The 23,424-nt window shown below is 33.2% G+C and overlaps 1 protein-coding gene across 1 annotated transcript; it reads right to left on the bottom strand.

The window, feature by feature from the left end:
* Nucleotides 1-925: 925 nt before the first annotated feature.
* On the bottom strand, nt 926-18,217 carry LOC110660827 (disease resistance protein RUN1-like). Its single transcript, XM_058152216.1, has 7 exons — nt 17,930-18,217; nt 7,562-7,653; nt 4,953-5,465; nt 4,386-4,869; nt 4,137-4,232; nt 1,701-2,510; nt 926-1,602 (listed from the first exon to the last, which is right to left on the bottom strand). The coding sequence occupies exons 1-7, from the start codon at nt 18,215-18,217 to the stop codon at nt 1,168-1,170; spliced, it is 2,718 nt and encodes a 905-aa protein (XP_058008199.1). The 3' UTR covers nt 926-1,167.
* Nucleotides 18,218-23,424: the final 5,207 nt, after the last annotated feature.

Below are 23,424 nucleotides of genomic sequence, written 5' to 3'. Positions count from 1 at the left end.
AAGATTTTAACATTAACAAAAATTTAGTATGATTTTTAAAATATAAAATATATAAAAATAAATATTAAATTATATTATTAAAATAAATAAAAATAATTTACGCGATACGTAGGGAAAATAACAAGTTAAATATTATATATTAAATGACAAAAAATTATGACAAATAAAAACCTAAAAAGATCTATTCGAAGAAAAAAAAAGTAGCTATATAATAGTTTTTTTGGGTAATTTACAACTAAATTCCTGAGGTATGGTAAAATCCACATGCTAATTCCTTACTATGTTTTTAATTATGTAATAATTGAGTTCTTAAGGTTTAATTTTGTTAATAAATCAATCCCTACCATTAAATGCAAAAAAAAAAAAAAATTAGAACTCATTGTTCATCAAGCAATAAGAGAAAATCAATAAATGAAAATATTATATATATATATATATATATATATATATATATATATATGAAAGAGAGCAAAAAGTCCTCCTAACCCCTCTCTCTCTTTTTAATACACATATTCTGAATAAGGATGTTGAATTCATAGTTTTAGGCTTCAAGGATAGTAAAATATTTTGTTGGTCTTAAAATGCCTCTCTTTCAACTCAATATGCTAAAATGCTTACTATGTTCAGATGGCCCAAGCATAACTTTTGAGTCAATAAAAGAAATTATTCTTTTAACAAATGAAATAAATTTTAGTAAAAAAAATTACAGGATGAAGCTTCAAAAATATTACAGTGATTACAAAACTGAATAAAATAAAGAAGGATATTGATTAAAATTTGTGATCAAATATGCAGTTATGGATGCGAAAAATGACATATTCTCAATTTTTAAATAAATAAATAAGATTAAAAAAAAAAACACTTGATGCTACAACTACAGGTCAATAAAATTTTATTTCTTTTTAGAAAAAATATATATATTGATTATTAAGTGGTGGTAGTGCTGCAAAAGATTACAAGTACTTGTTAGAGTAAATAAATTATGAATGATGAAACACCAAATAAGAAATTCCTTTGCCTGTTGTCATTCTGAATCTGGTTTGGTTTAGTTGGAGAGAAGGTTCATGATTTATCCTGCGTATGAGAAGGGTTTTGTTCTTGTTTCAGTCTTTGAGGTGAAGGTTCGTCTTCCTCATCTTCTTGATTTCTGCTTCTCTTTTTATCTCTTCATAGACAATCGTCTCGAAACACAGGATGTACCCCACACTTAATTATAGCCTCGTAATCAAAATCCTCATGATATATTGGCTTGAATGACACCTTGTGAATGCAGAACTGAAATGTGGCCTCAACGAAACTCTGTTCCATGTCGAACAATTCATTCCAAAGGAACACATGTTCTGAATATGACAGACCAACTTTCAAAATCGTCAAATAGAAATCAAAATTTTTACTGTTATCTCCAGATTTATCTATGAATTGGGCTTCGCAAATAATGTCAGCCATATCATCACCAAGACAATTTTTGGGATCAAAAACAGCACAAAAGGATAAACCAATCAAGTGAGGCCGATCTAGTATGAATGAAAGAGAAGATCCACTCTGGTTCTTGCATCTCATTGTTTGAGGCACTTCATCCCCGGCTATACATAATTTAACAATCTGTATCGAGAAAATTGTAAGTTCTTTCATGAAAGAAAGAAAAAAAAATCCATGCTTATCTTTGTGTTTCTTGTAAAACCTGAGAAAGGGAACCATACCTTGTGTTTCAACAGATGCGTTTCCAATACATCCTCCATTACTTTCTCATATACGCCCTTATCCAAATTGATGCAATTACGAAAGTCAAGATATTTTTCTTCTTCTTCATCTTCATGTTCTTGGAAAAGGAATGATGTTGATGCAGATTCCAGAGATGTGCAATTCGATGCATGTAACTCTTCTAAGCATGGAAGCTCCGGTAAAAATTTAAGTCTCTTGCAACCATTTAATGTAAGCCAGTTCAACTTGTGTAGTTGTTTAATGCTTGCCGGTATGCTCTCAAAATTGTTTCCACCTAAATATAACTCTTCTAGTGACACTAAAAAACAAAGACTCTGAGGAATTTCTAATATACCTGTGTCATCTAAATCAATTACTCTTACACAAGACAAACCTGTCAAAGGAGGCAATGTCAAACCTTCACATCCCCTACATCTTAACTCTTCCAATTTTCCCAATTGATTGATGGATGATGGTAATGTTTTTATTCCACTTCCAGATATATAAAGGACCTTCAACAATTCTAAATCCCCTATGTTCTCTGACAATCCATTCAAACAATATGAGATATCAAGGTCTGTAAGAGATTTCAGATTGCAGATGCTTTGTGGAATGCTATGCAGTTTTTTGGAATCATTGAGAGTAACTTCTTTTAGACATTTCAACTTGCCAATGCTACTGGGAATCTCAATCAAGCTTCTACATTCGTCCAAATATAAAACCTCAAGATTTGGGACGCTTGACAAGTCTGGAACTCTGGTCAGCTCGAAAGAGTAGCTGAGGTCTAAATATTTCAAATTTCCCAGAGCCTGCAATAAAAATATCAACAAATTAGCAGATGCTAATTAACTTCACAAGATGTAGCTAAATTATAAAGTAGCACAATAATTCTTGCCTTATCTCGATTCTAAAGTTGTATGAGGTTGCTTCTAGGCATGTGAAGCTCTACAAGATTTTTTGGGCAAAAATTTAATGGCAAGGATTTCAAAGGGTATCTTTCCCAGTAAAGATATCTTAGCTCTTCTGGTAGAAATTCAAGGCCGCTAGGAAGCAGAACTTGTCCTTGTCTGGAATAAGAAGCATCAAACAGTTTGAGAAATCTAAGTGTTAGCATAATTACAGCAATTAGCATGATTATAGAAGATTTGTGTAGCATAATTACAGCAATTAGCATGATTATAGGAGATTTGTGTAGCATAATTATAGCAATTAGCATGATTATAGGAGATTTGTGTAGCATAATTATAGCAATTATTATTCTTGTCCAAATTAGTTCATATTCTCATGTATAAATAGATGTAATATCTCTGTAAATAAGATACAGACAAATACATAATCATTTCCTTCATTACTTGTATTCTTTCTTCTAACATGGTATCAGAGCCATAAAGCTTTCATTTCTAGTTTCTGGGATCTCTCTGCTCTCTCTATAACCTATTCTGGTTCATTCTTTCATACCTATTATTATACTTTTTTTTTTCTCTCCTCATCTTGTTATCAATGGAGAAATCTGATATTTCAAAATCTATTGCAACAGTTCTGACTGGTTCCAACTATAATCTTTGGGTTCAAGGAATGAAAAGTTTTTTGATAGGTCGCAAGCTTTGGCATATTGTTACTGGAGATATCACTACGCCGACAAGAGAGAACGATGAAACTGATGTAAAATTTGCTGACCGTCTTGAGGATTGGGATAGTAAAAATCATCAGATCATCACCTGGTTTCGCAATACCTCTGTCTCGTCCATCCACATCCAATTTGCTAATTATGACTCTGCAAAAGAAATCTGGGATTTTTTTGGCTAATCGATATCAGACCACTGGACTTACCCACTATTATCAGTTGTGGACTACTCTTCATAATCTGAAACAAGAAGCAGGTCAATCTGTGAATGATTTTCTTGCCCAGGTCTAACCTATTTGGAATCAAATATCTCAGGCCAAAATCAGTGAAGATCATCTTCATCTCATTCAAGTTCTAATGGCTTTTCGATCAGAATATGAGGCCGTTCGAGTGTACCAAACACATCAAAATTGATTGTCATTTTGTACGTCATCATGTTGCTCATGGCACCATATGTTTGATTCCTGTCTCCTCTGTCAGCCAAACAGCTGATATATTCACCAAAATGCATCCTCCCGCTCGCTTTCAAGATCTCTTAAGCAAACTCAAGTTGGCACCTGTGCTACCACCTTGAGTTTGAGGGTGGGTGTTAGCATAATTACAGCAATTAGCATGATTATAGGAGATTTGTGTAGCATAATTACAGCAATTAGCATGATTATAGGAGATTTGTGTAGCATAATTATAGCAATTATTATTTTTGTCCAAATTAGTTCATATTCTCATGTATAAATAGATGTAATATCTCTGTAAATAAGATACAGACAAATACACAATCATTTCCATCATTACTTGTATTCTTTCTTCTAACACTAAGATTGCACATCTTCGTGAAGGCTATGGAACTTAGCTCCAAATATCCATTCCCAGACACGTCAAGTAATATGCCTTCAACATTTTCAGTTCCCTAATAAAGAACAAAAAAGGATAATTCAATACAATATAGTTGTTGTACTTAATTCTTATGAAAGCCACAGTTTTCTTACACAACTTAAATATATATGATAAAGAAAGAAGATGTATAGGTTAGTTTGGTCCTTGCAGCATTTGTTGTCAATACATGACAAATATCCTCATATTTCCACAACCTGCTGCGTTCTCCAAGCTGTTTGGATTCCTCATAAACAATATCCTTCCCCATTTGTTGTAACAAGTCATGCATACCCATCCTACCGTTTGAATCAGTCACAAGAGATTTATCAATTAGACGACTTATCGCTCTTCTAGGAAAAAAATCACAACCTTCTAATATTCTCTCAACACGATCTTTAAGCTCCTCTTTTAGAAAACATGCAATATCAAGAAATATGCTCTTTTCATGTCGCTCTAGTCCATCATAACTTATTTTCAAAACTGCTTGAATGTTCATATCAGGAATATCTTTCAGTTTTTCCAGCTCACTTTCCCATTCTTCAATCTCCTTGTCATACAAAGTAGAGCATAAAATTCTAAGAGCCAGTGGAATGCCTTGAGCATATGCTATCACCTTCTTCGATATATTCACATATCCTTTCTTGGGATGATTTTTTTTGAACGTATACAAGCTAAAAAGACAAAGATCTTCATCATAATTTAATTTTTCAACCTCATATATATAATCCTCGGGCAAACATTCTTAAGTACTTACCTATCTCTGCTAGTTACAATGATTCTACTTCCATTATGATATAAAGCATACTCTCCTGCTAGAAGCTTTAAATGGTTTGGATCATCCACATCGTCAAAAACAATAACAACCTTTTTGTTCTTAAGTCTTCTCCTAATGAAAGCATGTAACTTAGGTGTGTTTATATGTAAATTTTTGTCTCCTAACAATTGATGAATGATTTTATCTCGTAAAACAATTGGTCTTTGCTTTCTCATTTCCTCTCTGACATTATCAACAAAATAGTGACCGTCAAATTTAGCCATAATTTGACTAAATACTTCACCAGCAATAGTTGTCTTGCCAATACCTCCCATTCCCCAAATTCCTATGACCCTTTTATCATTTGTTGATTCAATACATAACAACGATTCCACTTTCTTGACACGTGAATCAATTCCAACTAAATTATCATTGTAAGAATCATTTGAAGAGGCGTGTCTTAATTTCTCTGAAATATCGTTGGCTATTTTCTCAACTAGTTTGGATTCAGACCTGATACATATAAAGAATAAATGCTAGTAAGTCAAAATGAGCCACTCTTAGACTCCATTTATTTTACAAAAAATTTACATATGGAAAATGATTTCTATGTAAATTGTTTTCTAAAAAAAATATTTTCCATGAAAATATTTTCCATTATTTGGTTGTAATGTTAAACTAATAATACGTATATGTTTATGTCATATACGTATAAGTTTTTTAACATTTTAATAAGATTGTCAAAATTCATAAAATGACTTCCCCTTTTGAAAAGAAGATGCCATTTTGTTGAAAAATGGCTTAATTTTTCCTTTTGATCTCCTTTAATGTAATACCCGTTATTTTTTAATATTATAATATCTGTATTTAATGGAATATTCTAGTGAAAAGTAAAACTTCACTGACAAGGTAGTGGCAGTAAGATATGAATGTATGTTTATGTATGTGTGAAATTTTCGAATTGTATTTAAGAACGAAAAATGTTTTAAAAATTTTTAAGTGAGTATTTCCAGCAGAAGGAGTTTTGGCAGCCAAAACATGGACTTTTGATACCTAAAGCCCCTTTTTGCTGCCCAAAAGCTTTTTTAGACAGAAACAACCTCGGTAGCCGAAGCCCCTTAATAGAGAGAGTATAAAAGGGATCCAAAGCCTATTTTGCTACCAAAACACTTGTATTTTTCTTCTTTTCTCTCTCTCTCAACTAATGGGGCTTATAAGGAGCTCTTTGAAGAGATTTCTTTAGATTTTTGAAGATCTAGAGGGAGATTCTTCCATTTAGAAGTGTGGAATAGTAGATTCAAGTTTTGAAGTTTTGGTTCTCCAACCTCAAAGCTCCAAGAAAAGAGGTAACTTCCTTTTCTTCTTGATCTAATGAGTAGATCTAGGAAATTTGATGAGGAATGAGGTTTCTATAATTTTGATTTCATGAAAAATTGTTTTAAGTTAAGTTTTGGGGGAAATTTATGCATATTAGGATTAGAGTTTTGTGATTTATGAGGAAATCTCATGTTTTATTATTAGAATAGTTATGTTTAAGTGTTATAGGCTTTAAATGGCTAGTTTTCCATGATAGATTTGAATAAATCCATGCATATGCTATGTTAGGTTTGGGGAAAACCTAGGATTTGAGTTTTTTTATTAATGTATGTGGGTATTAAACATGTTTCCAAGTTACATTAGGCCTTAAAGATGTGTAAATGTGATGGGATTATGTTTTGGAACTTTAAAATGAGTTTGGGTGTTAATGGGAGAAGGAATCTATAGGTTTTTAACTTAGAAATTCTGGAAATTTTCAAGTTCAGCAGCCAAAGCTAGAGGTTCGACAGCCGAAGCATGCAATTTCTCAAAAAATGTGAAAATTTTTCAGGTTCAGCAGCCAAAGTCAGCATTGGATAAAAATATTGTCTGAAGCCTAAGACTTCAGCAGGCAAAGTGGGTTCTGCCTGACTTTTTCTCTCTTCTTTTCTAAGGTTCCAAAATATGGTTTCACGGTTTCTAAGAGCTTAGAATAGGATATTTATGATATGTATAGATTTTTAAAACCTTATATAATACTCTAAGGTCCAATTTTATAGGATCAGGCTTGAGGGACTCAGAAGGATAAGAATCAAAGGATAACTCTTATTCGAGTAAGGTGGTTGATAGGCTACAAGAGGTAAGTAACTCTAACATTAATAAAATGAAAACCATTTATATGTAATTAATGAGCATCCTAATGCATCAAGTCATATTTATTAGGATCTATGCATATAGAATATAAAGATGTTGCATAATTGCATAATTTGTTATTGGTGCATTGATGGATGTTGGATGACCTACTAACTCTCCCCATATTTTGACGATGTAACATTATGTATGTTATGCATCCATAATGTAAATCCCATGGGGAGATCTTTAAGTTACCCTTCAAGGGAGATCTGTAAGTTGCCCTAGGGTACATGACACAGGTCATATTTAAAAGGAAAGTTTGGAGAGTTATTGGTGATAATATCCATTTTACGTGAAATGTTTGTAATGTGAAAATCCACGTGAATGATGCATTGCACATGTATGAATGAATGATACAATTAATGATGGTTAGTTTACTCACTGAGCTTGTGTAAGCTTACCTCATTCCCCTAACTCCCAAATGCAGAGTTGCAGGACTAGAAGAGTTCCTCGAAGAGAGAGTATCAGGGGTAGCCGTAAGGTGGTTGATAGGCTACAAGAGGTAAGTAACTCTAACATTAATTAAATGAAAACCATTTATATGTAATTAATGAGCATCCTAATGCATCAAGTCATATTTATTAGGATCTATGCATATAGAATATAAAGATGTTGCATAATTGCATAATTTGTTATTGGTGCATTGATGGATGTTGGATGACCCACTAACTCTCCCCATATTTTGACGATGTAACATTATGTATGTTATGCATCCATAATGTAAATCCCATGGGGAGATCTTTAAGTTACCCTTCAAGGGAGATCTGTAAGTTGCCCTAGGGTACATGACACAGGTCATATTTAAAAGGAAAGTTTGGAGAGTTATTGGTGATAATATCCATTTTACGTGAAATGTTTGTAATGTGAAAATCCACGTGAATGATGCATTGCACATGTATGAATGAATGATACAATTAATGATGGTTAGTTTACTCACTGAGCTTGTGTAAGCTTACCTCATTCCCCTAACTCCCAAATGCAGAGTTGCAGGACTAGAAGAGTTCCTCGAAGAGAGAGTATCAGGGGTAGCCTTAGCCCTTCCTTGATGTATGATGTATGGGTAGATGGACATATAATTTATGAATAGATAATGCTGTGCTGGTGATTAAAGAAAAATTGGAGTTATATAATATTATCAAGTATGATGATGTATATAATATGTTATCCCTTGTGGAAGCATGCATGTAGAACCATTACCCTTTGGGTCTTATGTATGTTAAAATTCAAATTATAAACCATTTTTATATTAAGAATGTTTATGCATGGATGAAAAGACTAAGGTGTAATGATTTGAAATATGTTTAACTAGTGAAATGCAGGAATGTATGTGTGCTTCTCAGGTTTTAGGCTTGCTACGGGTTCCGGCAGCCTTAAGCTGACCTGATATCTAGCGCTGATAACAGCCCTTAGTTTTGGTCGTTACAGTTAACTCATTCTCTGAGTGCCTCAAATACGAGAAAATGTGAAAAATGCTTTCCAAGAAAATATTTTTCACAAAACAAACGGAGCCACTTCTAAGTAAATAATGCACAACTAATATGTTTTGATTTAAGAATATGGTATCAAAATTGATGTACATATTAGCAGTGTCTATATTTGAATTAATACTGTCATATATATATATATATATATATATATATATAAACAAAAATAAGAATGTTAAAAGAAAATAACTGAATTACTTGATGTTCCGTGCATCCCATCCTGATAAATTGCTTATTTCCGTCAAAGCATGGAGCCATTTATCCACCTTGTCTAAATAGCCTTTGAGTTCTTCTCTATGCTTAGCGAAAGTGTAACACCCCTGATTTTTTTATATATTATTATTGGGCTTCGTGTAGGTATCCTCAATTCGTGGAAATTCGACAGTTGTCCGGATCTGTGAATTTCCAGCCAGACAGACCAGCTATCGGAAAAGTCTCCGAATTGGATCGAGATTTTGGCTACCCCACCATTGTTAGGCATCCCGAGCACGTTCCCGAAGTCGGAATCGGAAAAGGTAAACACGAACCTTGCTTTTTCGTAATTTTCTAGTGCTTAAATAGGATTAAAAATCCATAAAATATTTGTGGTAGCTTAGAAAATTACGATTCTTTTTGCAATAGCTTAGTAATATTTCTAAGGACCGCGGGGCAGAGTTTTATAATTTTTAGAGCTTATTTGAGCAGTTTTTGCAAAAATGATCAATTATAAGGACTAAATTGAAATTTTACATATTGTGATGGATGATTGATTTGATGGGCCCAGGAGGGGCTGTGTGATGTGATTGAGTTGTGGATATATGGATTGTGGATATAGAAGTGTGTTTTGAGCCCTTTTACAGGTTGGGTAGGTCCTAGGTATAGGGGAGACTCTGCCGGATTTTCGGCATGACTTAGGACGTATTGGGTCTTTTCTTGATTTGTATTGAGTCATTTGTATTAAATGATTGTAATAAAATTGTCAGGTGAGCCGGGACAGCCTTCTTCCTCCGCCTAGCCGCCTCAGTGACCACCGTCAAGTCTGTGAGTAGAATATTAATTTTAATTGTAATTTTGATATTATTATATGTTCAGACTCCCCAAGCATCACTTCTATGCAAATATTAATGTAGTAAAACTCTAGGCACGATTTATGTTGCATTCATAACTGTTAGCGTGCCATGATGTTGTTGTGGTAATTTGGAGCAGTGTGCGTGCGTTGGCGTGCGTGTGATGTGGTGTGGACTATGGATAGGACGGGTAGTCACGGCTTGAGTTCTTAGCTGGGACCCGATCCTTCGAGGGGTAGTCACGGCTTGAGTTCTTCTCTGGGACCCTCGATTTGGTTTATTAATCGAAAGTCCGGCTTGAGTTCTTCGCTGGCACCAGGTTGGATTTAAGAGAGCTGTATAGGGGATCAGCTCCCATATGTTATGATTGATGCTACAGGGTGCGTGAGTGCTCCAAATTACCTTTTTGATGTTATGATGTGAAAATGATGTTGATGTTGCATTTCACTCTACAGGGTGCATTAGTTTTAGATAGTTATAGAGATTATGGTTAAAATTGATATTTTACTCTCGAGTCTAACGCCACTCCCTGCTCAATATTTTTTTCAGGCTACAGGAGGATTTTATTTTTGGTTAACCTGCTTTTCTCCTTCGCAGGTTGTTTATCAATATTTGTGTAATTTTATTTACTCCTAGAATTTTCGCATGTGTTAGAAGTATTTATTTGATTATGGTCTGTAATATTATTATCATGTTGGACCTGCAAACATATAATGATATGTATGTTTGATGGATTGGATGAGGGAGCTGAGCTCCCATTTATTTTTATGAGGATATGAGTATGTGGAGGGTGAGCTCCCCAATTGAGTATTTATTATGTTTACAGGTCGGGTGAGTCGAAAACTCCCCGTTGGAAAGTCCATTTTATGGCCGGACTCTGTCCGTTTGGTTTCTTGAAATTGGGCCCAAATGGGCCTTAGAGTTGGGTTAATGAACAGTTAGGCTTACTACGGGCCTCGGGGGCTTTAGGCTGGCCCAGGTCCTAGTGCCGGTCCGGCCCATAGGTTGGGTCGTGACAAATGTGGTATCAGAGCTTAGGCTCCAGATTCATAGGGAAAAATCATCTAAGTGTTGGGAAGAGTCTACTAGGAGTCACATGCGGAGTATAGGATTCTGTTTCGTCTTTTCCTGTAATTCTTTGTTTCTAGATTCTACGTTATACCTCGGGAAATATAAGATTACCTCAGTTAGTGTCTTGATTTTCGTGGAGTACATAGAAATGTGAAATAGAGTTAGTAGACGTGTGAGGTCTATCATGAGGATACGTACTCCAATAAATGTTATATTTTTGTCAGTATGGGTTTAAATGGTGTGCCCATTTCGTGTAAGGCACGAGTACATAAAAGTGAGTCTTAAAAGTACAGTTGCCCTAGATAAGGATGAGGATACCACTACTGGCAGTCATCAGTAGATGACCCAGTCAGAATAAGTTTGTGATAATAGAAGATTCATGAGAGATAAGAAATTAGGAGACCTAGTCTGTCAGGACGTATCGTAGTAACTATACAATGTTCTCGATGTCTGCTCTGTAAGCTGCAGATTACAGTACCGACATGAGATTATTGTGTAGAGCTGCGTGCATCCCCATGGTGCTCCATAATGAGGGTGTTTGAGATGGCTTCTGTTTTGGTACAGTTATGCCAGAACAGAGTTCTGTATTTGCAGAGGAGTTGGGAACTCTTGGTTAAGAGTCTAGAGTTAGAATATTGAAAGGTTACAGTTGGGTGATAACTAGAGTCAGTGACTCAGTTACCCCAGCATGAGCTAGAGTTACATCAAGAGTTGCCATCAGACCAGAGGTTTCGGACTAGTTGCAAAGTAAAGGTGACACTTATAGAGTGAGAATAGTATACCTTGTGTGTATCAGTATGGAATAAAGTACAACTCTACTACCTAAAGAAGGTCGAAACTATGAATTGATGATTTATAGAGCTATGATATGATAAAAGAGTCATTAACTTGACATGGTTCTGGCAAGGTGGTAGATGTAGAACCTTTGTTGCAGCAAGTTAGGATATAGTCCTATCTTTTCAGAATGGATCGAAGGTTATTACTGATAATGATGACTTATGGAATAGTGTCCCAGATGGGACTGTAGAGTGTGGTAGAGAGTAGTTGGCTCGGGTATCCTGGAGAGGATATAAGTTCCATTATAGGAATCATATATAATCAGATCATGATGGATGTAAATCCTTTGAATTGGATGACAGGTTTGTGTGCCCGGAATCTTAAGTTTTGGCTAGTTGAGTAAACATGGAAAATAATAATAATAATAATAATAATAAAATTACTGTAAAATTAGTTCTCGAGGTAGTAAGGGTATTATGTAAGTTAAAGGATAAGAATAGAGATCATACAATAAAAGTATGACTGTAATTTGCTGAGTTCCTTTCTAATTTCAAATTATTCAAAACAATAGTATAATCTAATTATAATAGTGTTAAGAGTAATAAATTAGCGAAGATAAATCACAGAAGGCCAATGGATAAAGAAAGTGCAGAATAAAAGTTTGGACAATTGATTGCAGATGCAATATAATCTAAATGCTAGTGGAAGTACTAGCTAGAGTGGTCAAAGAACCAAATCTGAGTAGCACAGACATATGATAACGCGATAGAGACTCTGAAAGATATAGTTAGCAAATCTTGCTATTATGTTAGGAAAAAGAATGGAACCAGGGATAGAATAGTCAAGTTCTATTTTGGGTAAGACAAAGGAAATAAATGAAAGGACAACCTAAAGAGCGCATAATAAAAGGAACAAAGTTAAGATATAGGATAGGCTAAGTGTTATTCTTGGCAAGGAGAATGACAAGGATGGAAAACCCAAAATGAGACCACATTAGTGAGAAAAGTGATGGAGGTATGGAATACAATAATAATGAGTAAATGTTAGAAGGTGTGCGATGGTATTGCGGACTACCTAAATAGGTAGAGAAAGAGAAGTTAGTAAGCAGTAAGTTGAATAAAAGTCAGTCTAAGGGATCAAATAGGTATGATGAGTGGAAAGAATTATAGATAATGATACATAAGCTTTGGGTTAGACTTTTGAGATAGTGAGAAGGTAGTTAGAGGTTCGTTATGAATGTCAGGCAAACATTTTTAGTGTGATCAACAGAATCACTTTGTAGTGAAGCAATAACGACAGGACAATAGTAGGGGTAGAACGAAAAGTGACAAGTCTGGATGGTTATAAATCACTAGAAAGTTCAAGGATCAAATTAATGACCCTAGATAAGGGTGGAATTAGTGTTGGAAGAATTTATTAGTGAGAGAAATCTTTCAGGAATCAACAAAAGTTAAGGGCACAATAAAAACGATGATAGATATGAATCATAGGTCGAGTATAAGTAAAGTTAATAAATTATAAAATATTATGTCAAGAAGGAAAATGGTACGGTAAAGGGTTCATGCAGATGATACCTTATAGGTAGAGCATAATTTTGCTAGGAGATGATGAAATTTGGAGAGAAATACCAAGAAACTTAGGTGAAACGTTATAATATGACAATCGGGTGTAGTTGAATATAAGAGGATATTTTCTTTCTTTTCAAGTTTAGCTTGTGCTTTTGGTTCTAGAAGGTTATATAAGGAACAAAAACTGAGTCAAGGAGACCTAGTTATTGAGAGTTTGGTAGGCACAAATTCATACATAATTTCCTGATATGAGAATGACAGTAAGTGCATACCTAGTATTAAGTATGAAAGGACAAACAGAGTAATGACAGGAGTTAAATTGAGTTAGCTACTAAGGCTTGTAACTGTTTTAAACTATGAGCTAGAGGAAATACTAATTGTGGATGAGTTTCAATAGATGAAATTATTGCTAATGGGTAATTTGAGGTTGAAGTTTGGAAAGTTGTGGGCAGTATATGTGATTATATTAAAGAGAATAAACACGTGAAGTATCTTATTTAGAATTAAGGCATGACATACATTTCCCACAGCCGTGTTAGTTCAGATGGAACTTATAGTTTCTGGAGCTCCTATCCATCCAGGATGAGCAATTTCCTACTAAGGCTGGTAGGGAATGATAATGTTCTGATAGTTAAGTTGGGAAAGGGGTTACAAAAACGAATTTTCTATGGTTAATTATAAGTGTTACAAAAGGTGAAGAATGTGCTGGCAGGAGTAAGCCGTAAGGTTAGAATTTTCGAAGTAATGGAACTAGTAATCAAGATAAGACTAAGAAATAAAAAGAAAGTTAAAGTTGATGATGTGATAGACGTCTTTGAAGGAAAAGGTGTAAGGATGAGATATGACTAAAATTAAGGAATAAGTACAGCAGGTTGAAAAGATACCAACAATACCAAAAATAGGAAAAGGGAAGTGGATAAGATGCAAAGGACAGGAAGAGAGCTCGATAGAGTCAGTTATAATGACGAGGATAAGGAGTGTCTAACCACTGCCCCTGTGTTAACACTACCTGTGAGTGGTGAAGGATACACCGTGTATTGTGACGCCTCCAGAGTTGGCCTAGGGTGTGTTTTGATGCAGAGTGGAAAGGTAGTGGCTTATGCTTCAAGGCAGCTGAAGAGGCATGAGCAGAACTACCCCACCCATGATTTGGAAATGGCGGCTGTAATCTTTGCACTTAAAATCTGGAGACACTACCTGTATGGTGAAGTGTGCGAGATATACACTGACCACAAGAGTTTAAAGTACATCTTCCAACAGAGGGATTTAAACTTGAGACAGAGGAGATGGATGGAGCTTCTGAAAGACTATGATTGCACCATCCAGTACCACCCTGGGAAGGCCAATGTTGTGGCAGATGCTTTGAGCAGAAAATCTTCTGGTAGTTTGGCGCACATTTCAGCAGAGAAGAGACCGTTGATTCAGGAAGTACATGAGTTGATGGATCAAGGTTTAATCCTAGATCTGTCAGATGAGGGGGTATTGTTGGCTCACTTTTGGTGAGGCCGGACTTGAGGGACGAGTTAGAGTTTCCCGGCCACAGAGACCAACAATTGATGAAGATCATAGAAAGAGTACAGCAAGGTGAAGGTGGTGAGTTTGGATTTGCAATGATGGCGCCCTAGTGCAAGGTTCTAGGATATGTGTGCCCGATGTGGACAACCTCAGGAATGAAATCATGCGAGAGGCACACTACACACTGTACAGTGTCCACCCAGGTTCCACCAAGATGTACCATGATGTGAAAGATAGCTATTGGTGGAATGGCATGAAGAGAGACATAGCAGACTTTGTGTCCAAGTGCTTGACTTGTCAGAAGGTGAAGTTTGAACACCAGAGACCGTCAGGGAAGCTGCAAGAGCTCCCTATCCCAGAATGGAAGTGGGAAATGATCACTATGGATTTTGTGACTGGGTTGCCTCGTACCATGCGAGGATATGATTCGATATGGGTAATTGTAGACCGCTTGACCAAATCAGCTCACTTCTTGCCTGTGAAGACTACATATTCTGTGGCACAGTACGCCCGACTCTACATTCAAGAAATAGTCAGATTGCATGGAGTTCCAGCTTCCATAATATCTGACAGAGGGCCCCAGTTCACTTCTCGATTTTGGAGAAAGTTGCAGGAGGCACTTGGCACACAGTTGAACTTTAGTACGGCTTTCCACCCTCAGACAGACGGACAGTCTGAAAGGACAATCCAAACACTGGAAGACATGCTTTGCATGAGTGTCTTGGATTTTGGAGGTCAATGGGATGAGCAGCTAGCTTTGGTGGAGTTTGCCTACAACAACAGTTACCACTCCAGCATAGGGATGGCACCCTATGAGGCATTATATGGAAGAAAGTGTAGGTCTCCTCTGTGTTGGACGGAAATGGGGGAAGCGAAGGTGCATGATGTAGACCTAGTGCAGTACACTTCAGAGATAGTTCCTTTAATCAGGGAACGACTGAAAACAACTTTCAGTAGGCAGAAGAGTTATGCAGACCCTAGACGGAGGGATGTGGAGTTTGCAGTGGGTGACTATGTATTCCTGAAGATTTCTCCAATGAAGGGAGTCATGAGATTTGGAAAGAAGGGCAAGTTGGCACCTCGGTATATTGGACCTTTTGAGGTTACTGATAGAGTTGGAGCAGTTGCCTACCAGTTGGAGCTACCACCCAACCTTTCTCACGTTCATCCCGTGTTTCACATCTCCATGCTCAGGAAATACATTCCCGATCCTTCTCATTTACTACAGCCGGATGTAATAGAGCTAAAAGAGAACTTGACATTTGAGGAGCAACTTGTAGCCATAGTGGACTACTAAGTGAGACGCTAAGATCAAAGCAGATCCCTATGGTTAAGGTTTTGTGGAAGAGCGATCGGTGGAAGAGTGCACTGGAGTCGAGCGGGACATGCGTAGCAAGTACCCTTATCTGCTCAATGTGTAATCATATACTTTATTACGCCTTGTGTAAAATTCGAGGGCGAATTTTCTGTAAGAGGAAGAATGTAACACCCGATTTTTATATATTATTATTGGGCTTCGTGTAGGTATCCTCAATTCGTGGAAATTCGGCGGTTAATGGGATCTGTGAATTTCGGCGAACCAGAACCCTATCGGAAAAGTCTCGGTGGATCGAGATTTTGGCTACCCCACCATTGTTAGGCATCCCGAGCACGTTCCCGAAGTCGGAATCGGAAAAGGTAAACACGAACCTTGCTTTTTCGTAATTTTCTAGTGCTTAAATAGGATTAAAAATCCATAAAATATTTGTGGTAGCTTAGAAAATTACGATTCTTTTTGCAATAGCTTAGTAATATTTCTAAGGACCAGGCGAGTTTTATAATTTTTAGAGCTTATTTGAGCAGTTTTTGCAAAAATGATCAATTATAAAGACTAAATTGAAATTTTACATATTGTGATGGATGATTGATTTGATGGGCCCAGGAGGGGCTGTGTGATGTGATTGAGTTGTGGATATATGGATTGTGGATATAGAAGTGTGTTTTGAGCCCTTTTACAGGTTGGGTAGGTCCTAGGTATAGGGGAGACTCTGCTGGATTTTCGGCATGACTTAGGACGTATTGGGTCTTTTCTTGATTTGTATTGAGTCATTTGTATTAAATGATTGTAATAAAATTGTCAGGTGAGCCGATGACCTTCTTCCTCCGCCGTTCCGCCTCAGTGACCACCGTCAAGTCTGTGAGTAAAATATTAATTTTAATTGTAATTTCGATATTATTATATGTTCAGCATGCCCATGCATCACTTATATGCATATATTTATGTAGTTAAACTCTAGGCACGATTTATGTTGCATTCATAACTGTTAGCGTGCCATGGATGTTGTTGTGGTAATTTGGAGCAGTGTGCGTGCGTTGGCGTGCGTGTGATGTGGTGTGGACTATGGATAGGACGGGTAGTCACGGCTTGAGTTCTTCGCTGGGACCCGATCCTTCGAGGGATAGTCACGGCTTGAGTTCTTCGCTGGGACCCTCGATTTGGTTTATTAAGCGAAAGTCCGGCTTGAGTTCTTCGCTGGCACCAGGTTGGATTTAAGAGAGCTGTATAGGGGATCAGCTCCCATATGTTATGATTGATGCTACAGGGTGCGTGAGTGCTCCAAATTACCTTTTTGATGTTATGATGTGAAAATGATGTTGATGTTGCATTTCACTCTACAGGGTGCATTAGTTTTAGATAGTTATAGAGATTATGGTTAAAATTGATATTTTACTCTCTGAGTCGAACGCTCACTCCTGTTCAATATTTTTTTCAGGCTACAGGAGGATTTTATTTTTGGTTAACCTGCTTTTCTCCTTCGCAGGTTGTTTATCAATATTTGTGTAATTTTATTTACTCCTAGAATTTTCGCATGTGTTAGAAGTATTTATTTGATTATGGTCTGTAATATTATTATCATGTTGGACCTGCAAACATATAATGATATGTATGTTTGATGGATTGGATGAGGGAGCTGAGCTCCCATTTATTTTTATGAGGATATGAGTATGTGGAGGGTGAGCTGAGCTCCCCAATTGAGTATTTATTATGTTTACAGGTCGGGTGAGTCGAAAACTCCCCGTTGGAAAGTCCATTTTATGGCCGGATTCTGTCCGTTTGGTTTCTTGAAATTGGGCCCAAATAGGCCTTAGAGTTGGGTTAATGAACAGTTAGGCTTACTACGGGCCTCGGGGGCTTTAGGCTGGCCCAGGTCCTAGTGCCGGTCCGGCCCATAGGTTGGGTCGTGACAGAAAGCAAATGCCTCCCCAAAATTTCCTGTGAGGTTTTGAACGTCAGTTGGATATACATGGTAAAAAATTGGTAAGACTACTTGTCCTAAAGTTTCCTTGCATTCGAGTATCTTCACAAGCTCATCCAAACACCATGGAGAATCTGCATAATTTTGAGAGAAAACAACTATTGAGACATAAGAATCTTCAATTGTTTCCAAGAGAGTAGGTGAGATCTCTTCTCCCTTCCGAAGGTTTTCATCCAAGAAGGTATTGATTTGTTTTCGCTGCAATGCATCAAAGAGATGGGAGAGAAAACCCTCACGAATATCTTTGCCTCTAAAGCTAATAAAAACATACTTGGAGGGAGTTGAAGAAGTGGAAGCCATGGTAAGTTATAAAAGAAGGCTTGTGCAACTGAGTTTGAAGAAGGTAAAGACAGCAAATCACTATAGATTAATATTTTGGTAATTAAACTATTCTGAGACAAGAAATTTTACAAAAACCAGATTAGAAATGATGTAAAACCAAGAAAGTGAAAAAGGAAACAACAAATGCACCTTTTAGCAAGGAACGTATTATGATTGGAGCATGAATTGAAAAAGTGATTAACTACAAAAGGGTTCAAAGTCATGTGATTGTAATTTGACCAAGAAAAAATGCAGATAAATTAAAATAGCTACACAGTATAAATTAATATATTAGGATGTAAAATATTAAGAAGGTTTAATTTTATAGAACTAAGAGGGTCTTTTTTTTTTAGTTTATAAGTTAGTATAATAATTTTTGAGCTTATAAGTTAAATTTATAAACTAAAAAAAAAAAAAGTTAGGAGAGCCAAACTTTTCATTTTGGTGTTTATAAACTAGTTTAAATGGATATTTTGTTATATTATCCTCTTTTATTTTTTAAAATTTCATCACAAATTTCATTAAATATTTTTTTTATTATTTTAATAATAAATGTGCTTATAAGTTATTTTTTATCAAACATGTTAAGTCATTTACAAGCACTTTAACTAAGCATATAATTACTTAAAATTTTAAATGTTTATAAGTTTAAAATTAATTTATAAGTTATACATATAAATTAATTTTTATAAACTAAATTAAACACCTTTTCAGTTGTGTCTGAAATAATAAAATTTAAAATTAAAATTTTAATGCAAGGCGAATAAATAAAAAAAGGATGACATAAAATTTTATAAAAATAATTACTTTTCAATATAAAAGGATTTACGAAGTAAATTTTCATAATGAATACATGACTAGGAAACAGTACATGCGACTTCCATAAATTAAAAAATAAATAAATAAATAATTGAAACTACTGAGGTTGACATAACACCTTTTAAAGGGGAGTTACAATGATACCAAGTTTGCAACATGTTGATCATTATTAATTCTTAATTAACTAGTTTAAAATAAATAGTTTTTTTAATTACAATAAATACGTCTAAAGTGACACATTTCACTACTTTAAATCTGTTTAAGATTACTCTTAACGTTGCTGCTAAGAAAAATTCCTTTTTAAACATATTAGTAGAAGGGTATTAAAAAATAATTTAAAATTAAATTTAATAAGTATTAATTATAAAAATATAAAAATAATAAAATAATTTTTTAATGATTTTTTTAATAATATTTAAAATAATATTTAAAAAAAAAAATAATTTTTACCTTTCAATTTTAATACCAAATAAATACTTATTATATATCAAATCTTACTAATTAAACTAAGAAATATGGCCTTTCTTTTGTCTATTTTGTACTTTATCTTCTAGGTTTTTTTCTCACCTAGCACCTCATTGTTTAGATTAGGTGTATTAGGTAAGCCTATTGACGGTTTTAGATTAATGACAATCATATTAAGTGTTTCCTAGAGTCTTCTTTAATAAAATTTTTACTTAAAAAAAAACTAAGAAATATGGCCTACTGATTCTGAGCAGTTAAGGTTACAAGCCTCATATTCATTGGTCGAATTGTTTAATAGCTATTATTATTAATAAAAGCTATTAAATTATAATAATAAACTCACATCCAAATAATACAAAAGAAATTTGAAAAAGTTTTTATCCTTATTTAGGTATGATTCCCTTCCTATTAATTTAAGTTACATGGGAAAAATAAATGAGAGTCCTAACTCCACGCTCGTTCCCTCTTTCTTCTTGACCAACTACATATTTTATGGTCATTTCTTTTAGGTTATAAAAATTCAAATTAATTTTATTTTGTTTACTTTTTTCAAATTTTTTTATTTTAGTAATTTCAATCCAGTCAATTTAAGAAATTAAATTGCAACCCTTTTAAGATATATTTAATGAGATTTTAATTTGGGCTGAAACAAGTAGGATAATGTATGAAAATAAACTATATTAAACACGAATTATCTATGTATTTGTGATGAAAATTTGATGTTTTTAAGACTTGATAAAATTAATCTATTGCCTTTCTTGTCATTGCTCCTGTGAAATTCCTTCCTAGCTATTGCCTTTGCATTTGTTGGTGTAGCCTTTGTTATGGTTTGCCTCGTCAATAAGCTTTTGTTCTTGGTTTTCTTGTCATTTGTGACGTTCAAGACTTGATTAGAAACTAAAATTTTATAAGAATTTAATTTAATTAATTTCTATTTTATTAATTTTTATATTTAAAAAGATAAGAGGTGAAAAAAAATTTTAATTCACTTAAAAAATTCATTTAAAAAAAAAATTAAGCTAAAAGTAATATAATTGTATAAGAATTCAGTTCAATTTTTTTTTAAATAATTTTTTTGAAACGAGCCAATAAGATTTAGATTCTGTAAATTTTGTTTCTTGCCATTAATTGCCTTTGCACTAGTCATGTGTAATTTCCCTTTGAAATTTTAAAATAAAAGGATGAAATTATATAAACATAATAATGGTACAAATTATAAGGCATCTCAATCATCCAAATGGAAGAACACAATAAGGGAAGAATCTCATGCCTACGACCATAATCAAGAAGCTAATAAGAAACTGAAGTTAAAGTTGTCGGTTAGTTACATTAATTAGTTAGCTGATCTATCATAACTGATAAATAAGAGAATTGAGTTGTGATTGAGAATGAAGATTAACGAATGCGAATTTTCTTTCTTTACCATCTTCTCCTTTCTTCTGTTTGGTTATGACCAGGTCACAACAATGAAAAACTGATAGTTTAGAGAGGAAAGCAGCTGGAAAAACGTAGAGAAAATGGCTGAAAGGGAATTTCTTTTCATTTCATTCAAAACATCAATTTTATACAAGTTGTTATCATTATTAAAGTAAAAAAGTTTCCCATGATTTTAATTAAGGACATTTGTCTTCCTTGAATTTAGGACTACCACACATTGATATTAGAGATATTATAATAATTTTAAACTACAAAAATCAAACAAAATCACTACTTAATTACTCCTAGAATTGTGCGGCAATTATGTTACACTACTGCCCAATGATTTCTTAGCAGCAATTATATACATATAAAGCAACAGTTTAAAATTAATGCAAACAAATTAATAAATTATGTAAAAAATTTAATAAAATTACTATTAAAATTATTATAATAATAATTATTTACACCTATTTAAAGCAATAATTTTTATTTATTGTAAAAATATAATCAAACTGTTGCTTTAAATAACGACCATAGAGATAGATATAATGGTTCTCAAACTACTGCTATTAACTTATGACTACAATTTAAGTATATATGGTAGTAGTTTTCCACGGTTACCTTACATCATTATTATGTAGTAGTGTTGACAAATTAGCAAAAACACATGAGAGCAAACCATCCAAAGGGAAAAGAAATTAAGAATGGTAAAAGAGAAACTCAGAAATTAGTTTTACTTATAGTCATTTTGAGTTTGGTTCGGTAGACAGAGATTTAGAATTTCAATGAGGGAAGGCCTTTTCCTCTTCATGATTCACAAAGTGATTTTGGTCCTCATTTTTCAAGAAAAGTTTTGCTTTCTTGTCATCCTCATAATGTTTATTTATAGGATGAACCCCACATTTAATTAGCCCCTCAACAAAGGATGATAAGCGATGGTCCATATAGAAGTGAAATGAGAGGTCAGCGAAACATTAGTTGACAATAAATAAATTAATATCAAAGAAGAAAATTAAGTCGCTAGAAGTTCATTAGTTTCAAATTTCCAAGAGGTTGTAATGAAATAGAAAATTAACGAAGATTACAGATTATTTATTATTTTATTTATGTCTCTTTATATTTTACATTTTTATAATTATAATATAAAATTTTGTAAATGATAAAATTTTGAATTAATTTCGATATTAATTTCAATGTCTATAATAAAATAAATTGATTAATAGATTTTTTTTATTATTTTTAAATTAATTGAGAAAGTAATAGACTAACAAAATGATAAATAAAATAGAAAGAAAAAAAAAACACATATAACACGTGACTATTTTTAAATATTATTATTAAAATTCTTAAATTTTAAATGTGAGAAATATTTTTGAAAATAATTTATTAAATTTTATAAATAATTTTTTATTGAATAAAGTTTTTAACATATTTTAGAGCTTTTCCCGCGTATTCAGTGAGCATAATTATTATTAATATATTATTTAATTGAATAAAAATATATCAATGTAGCAATATTTTTCTTATATATTTAATTTATTTAAAATATTTTGAGAAATATTTGTAAAGAAACTTTGAAAATATAAAGCAAAAATAAATATAAAGTGAAAATAATATAAAAAGGTAAAAAGTAAGATGCCAATAATATATATATATGTACACCTTACTAATATTTGTGTAAGTTGTTCATATTCTTATGATTTCTTATATACTAAAATATCATTTTGTAGGTTTAAGAGAAAATTTTAATTAAAAATTATATCTTATGTTTGTATTAGAAGATGGTTAGTTTGATTTTTGATACGTGATAATAGTTTATAAAGTTTATAACCGTGACACTTAGTTTTTTAATATTTAATAAATTTAACTATTATTATAATTTTTGAAGGCTAAATAAAAAAACAAAATCAAAATATTTTTGTCAATTATCAATTTTTAACCAAACCTCTTAATTTTATCAATTTAATAAAAAACTTTTCACGTTTTATCAATTTTAGCAATAAATTTAGTTAAAAGCAATTAAAATCATCAATTGATGATTTTTTAAAATATTTTCATTTACATATTGTCAGTCTAATCTATTTAATTTTATTAATTTGTTAAATGATTTTAATACTTTCTTTAGTTTTAACAAATTTCCTATTAATAAAAAATATAATAATTGATTAACATATCTAAAATATATTGTTATTTTTTTATTATTATATTTTAATTCATATTTTCTCATTATTTTATCTTAAATTTAAGATCTAACAAGTAAAAAAATTCAAATGATTAAACATAAAATATTAATAAATAATATAACCAAAATAAATCTAATTATAACTTCCAAAACAATAAGTATTTGATTCAGTAAAACACTATTTTTGATTTATTTAAAAATAATTGCTAAAATGATAAAAAAATAATTTACTAAAATTAATAATATTAGTTAATATTTGAATTGTTTTTATCAATTAAATCATCTAATTAAATTAATTGCT

This window comes from Hevea brasiliensis, chromosome 9 (assembly GCF_030052815.1).
Source record: "Hevea brasiliensis isolate MT/VB/25A 57/8 chromosome 9, ASM3005281v1, whole genome shotgun sequence".
Taxonomy (NCBI): domain Eukaryota; kingdom Viridiplantae; phylum Streptophyta; class Magnoliopsida; order Malpighiales; family Euphorbiaceae; genus Hevea; species Hevea brasiliensis.
This window is presented reverse-complemented; position numbering and strand designations above follow the sequence as displayed.

What these genes read in the sequence shown, in the direction of transcription:
- LOC110660827 (XM_058152216.1), bottom strand. Translation starts at nt 18,217, where the DNA reads ATGGCTTCCACTTCTTCAACTCCCTCCAAGTATGTTTTTATTAGCTTT. An exon ending in GCAAGGAAACTTTAGGACAA is followed by an intron (nt 7,654 to 17,929) that starts GTAGTCTTACCA and finishes TACCTCTTGTAG; the next exon opens with CCTATCAACCACCTTACGGC. An exon ending in CGCATCTGTTGAAACACAAG is followed by an intron (nt 1,603 to 1,700) that starts GTATGGTTCCCT and finishes TTCTCGATACAG; the next exon opens with ATTGTTAAATTATGTATAGC.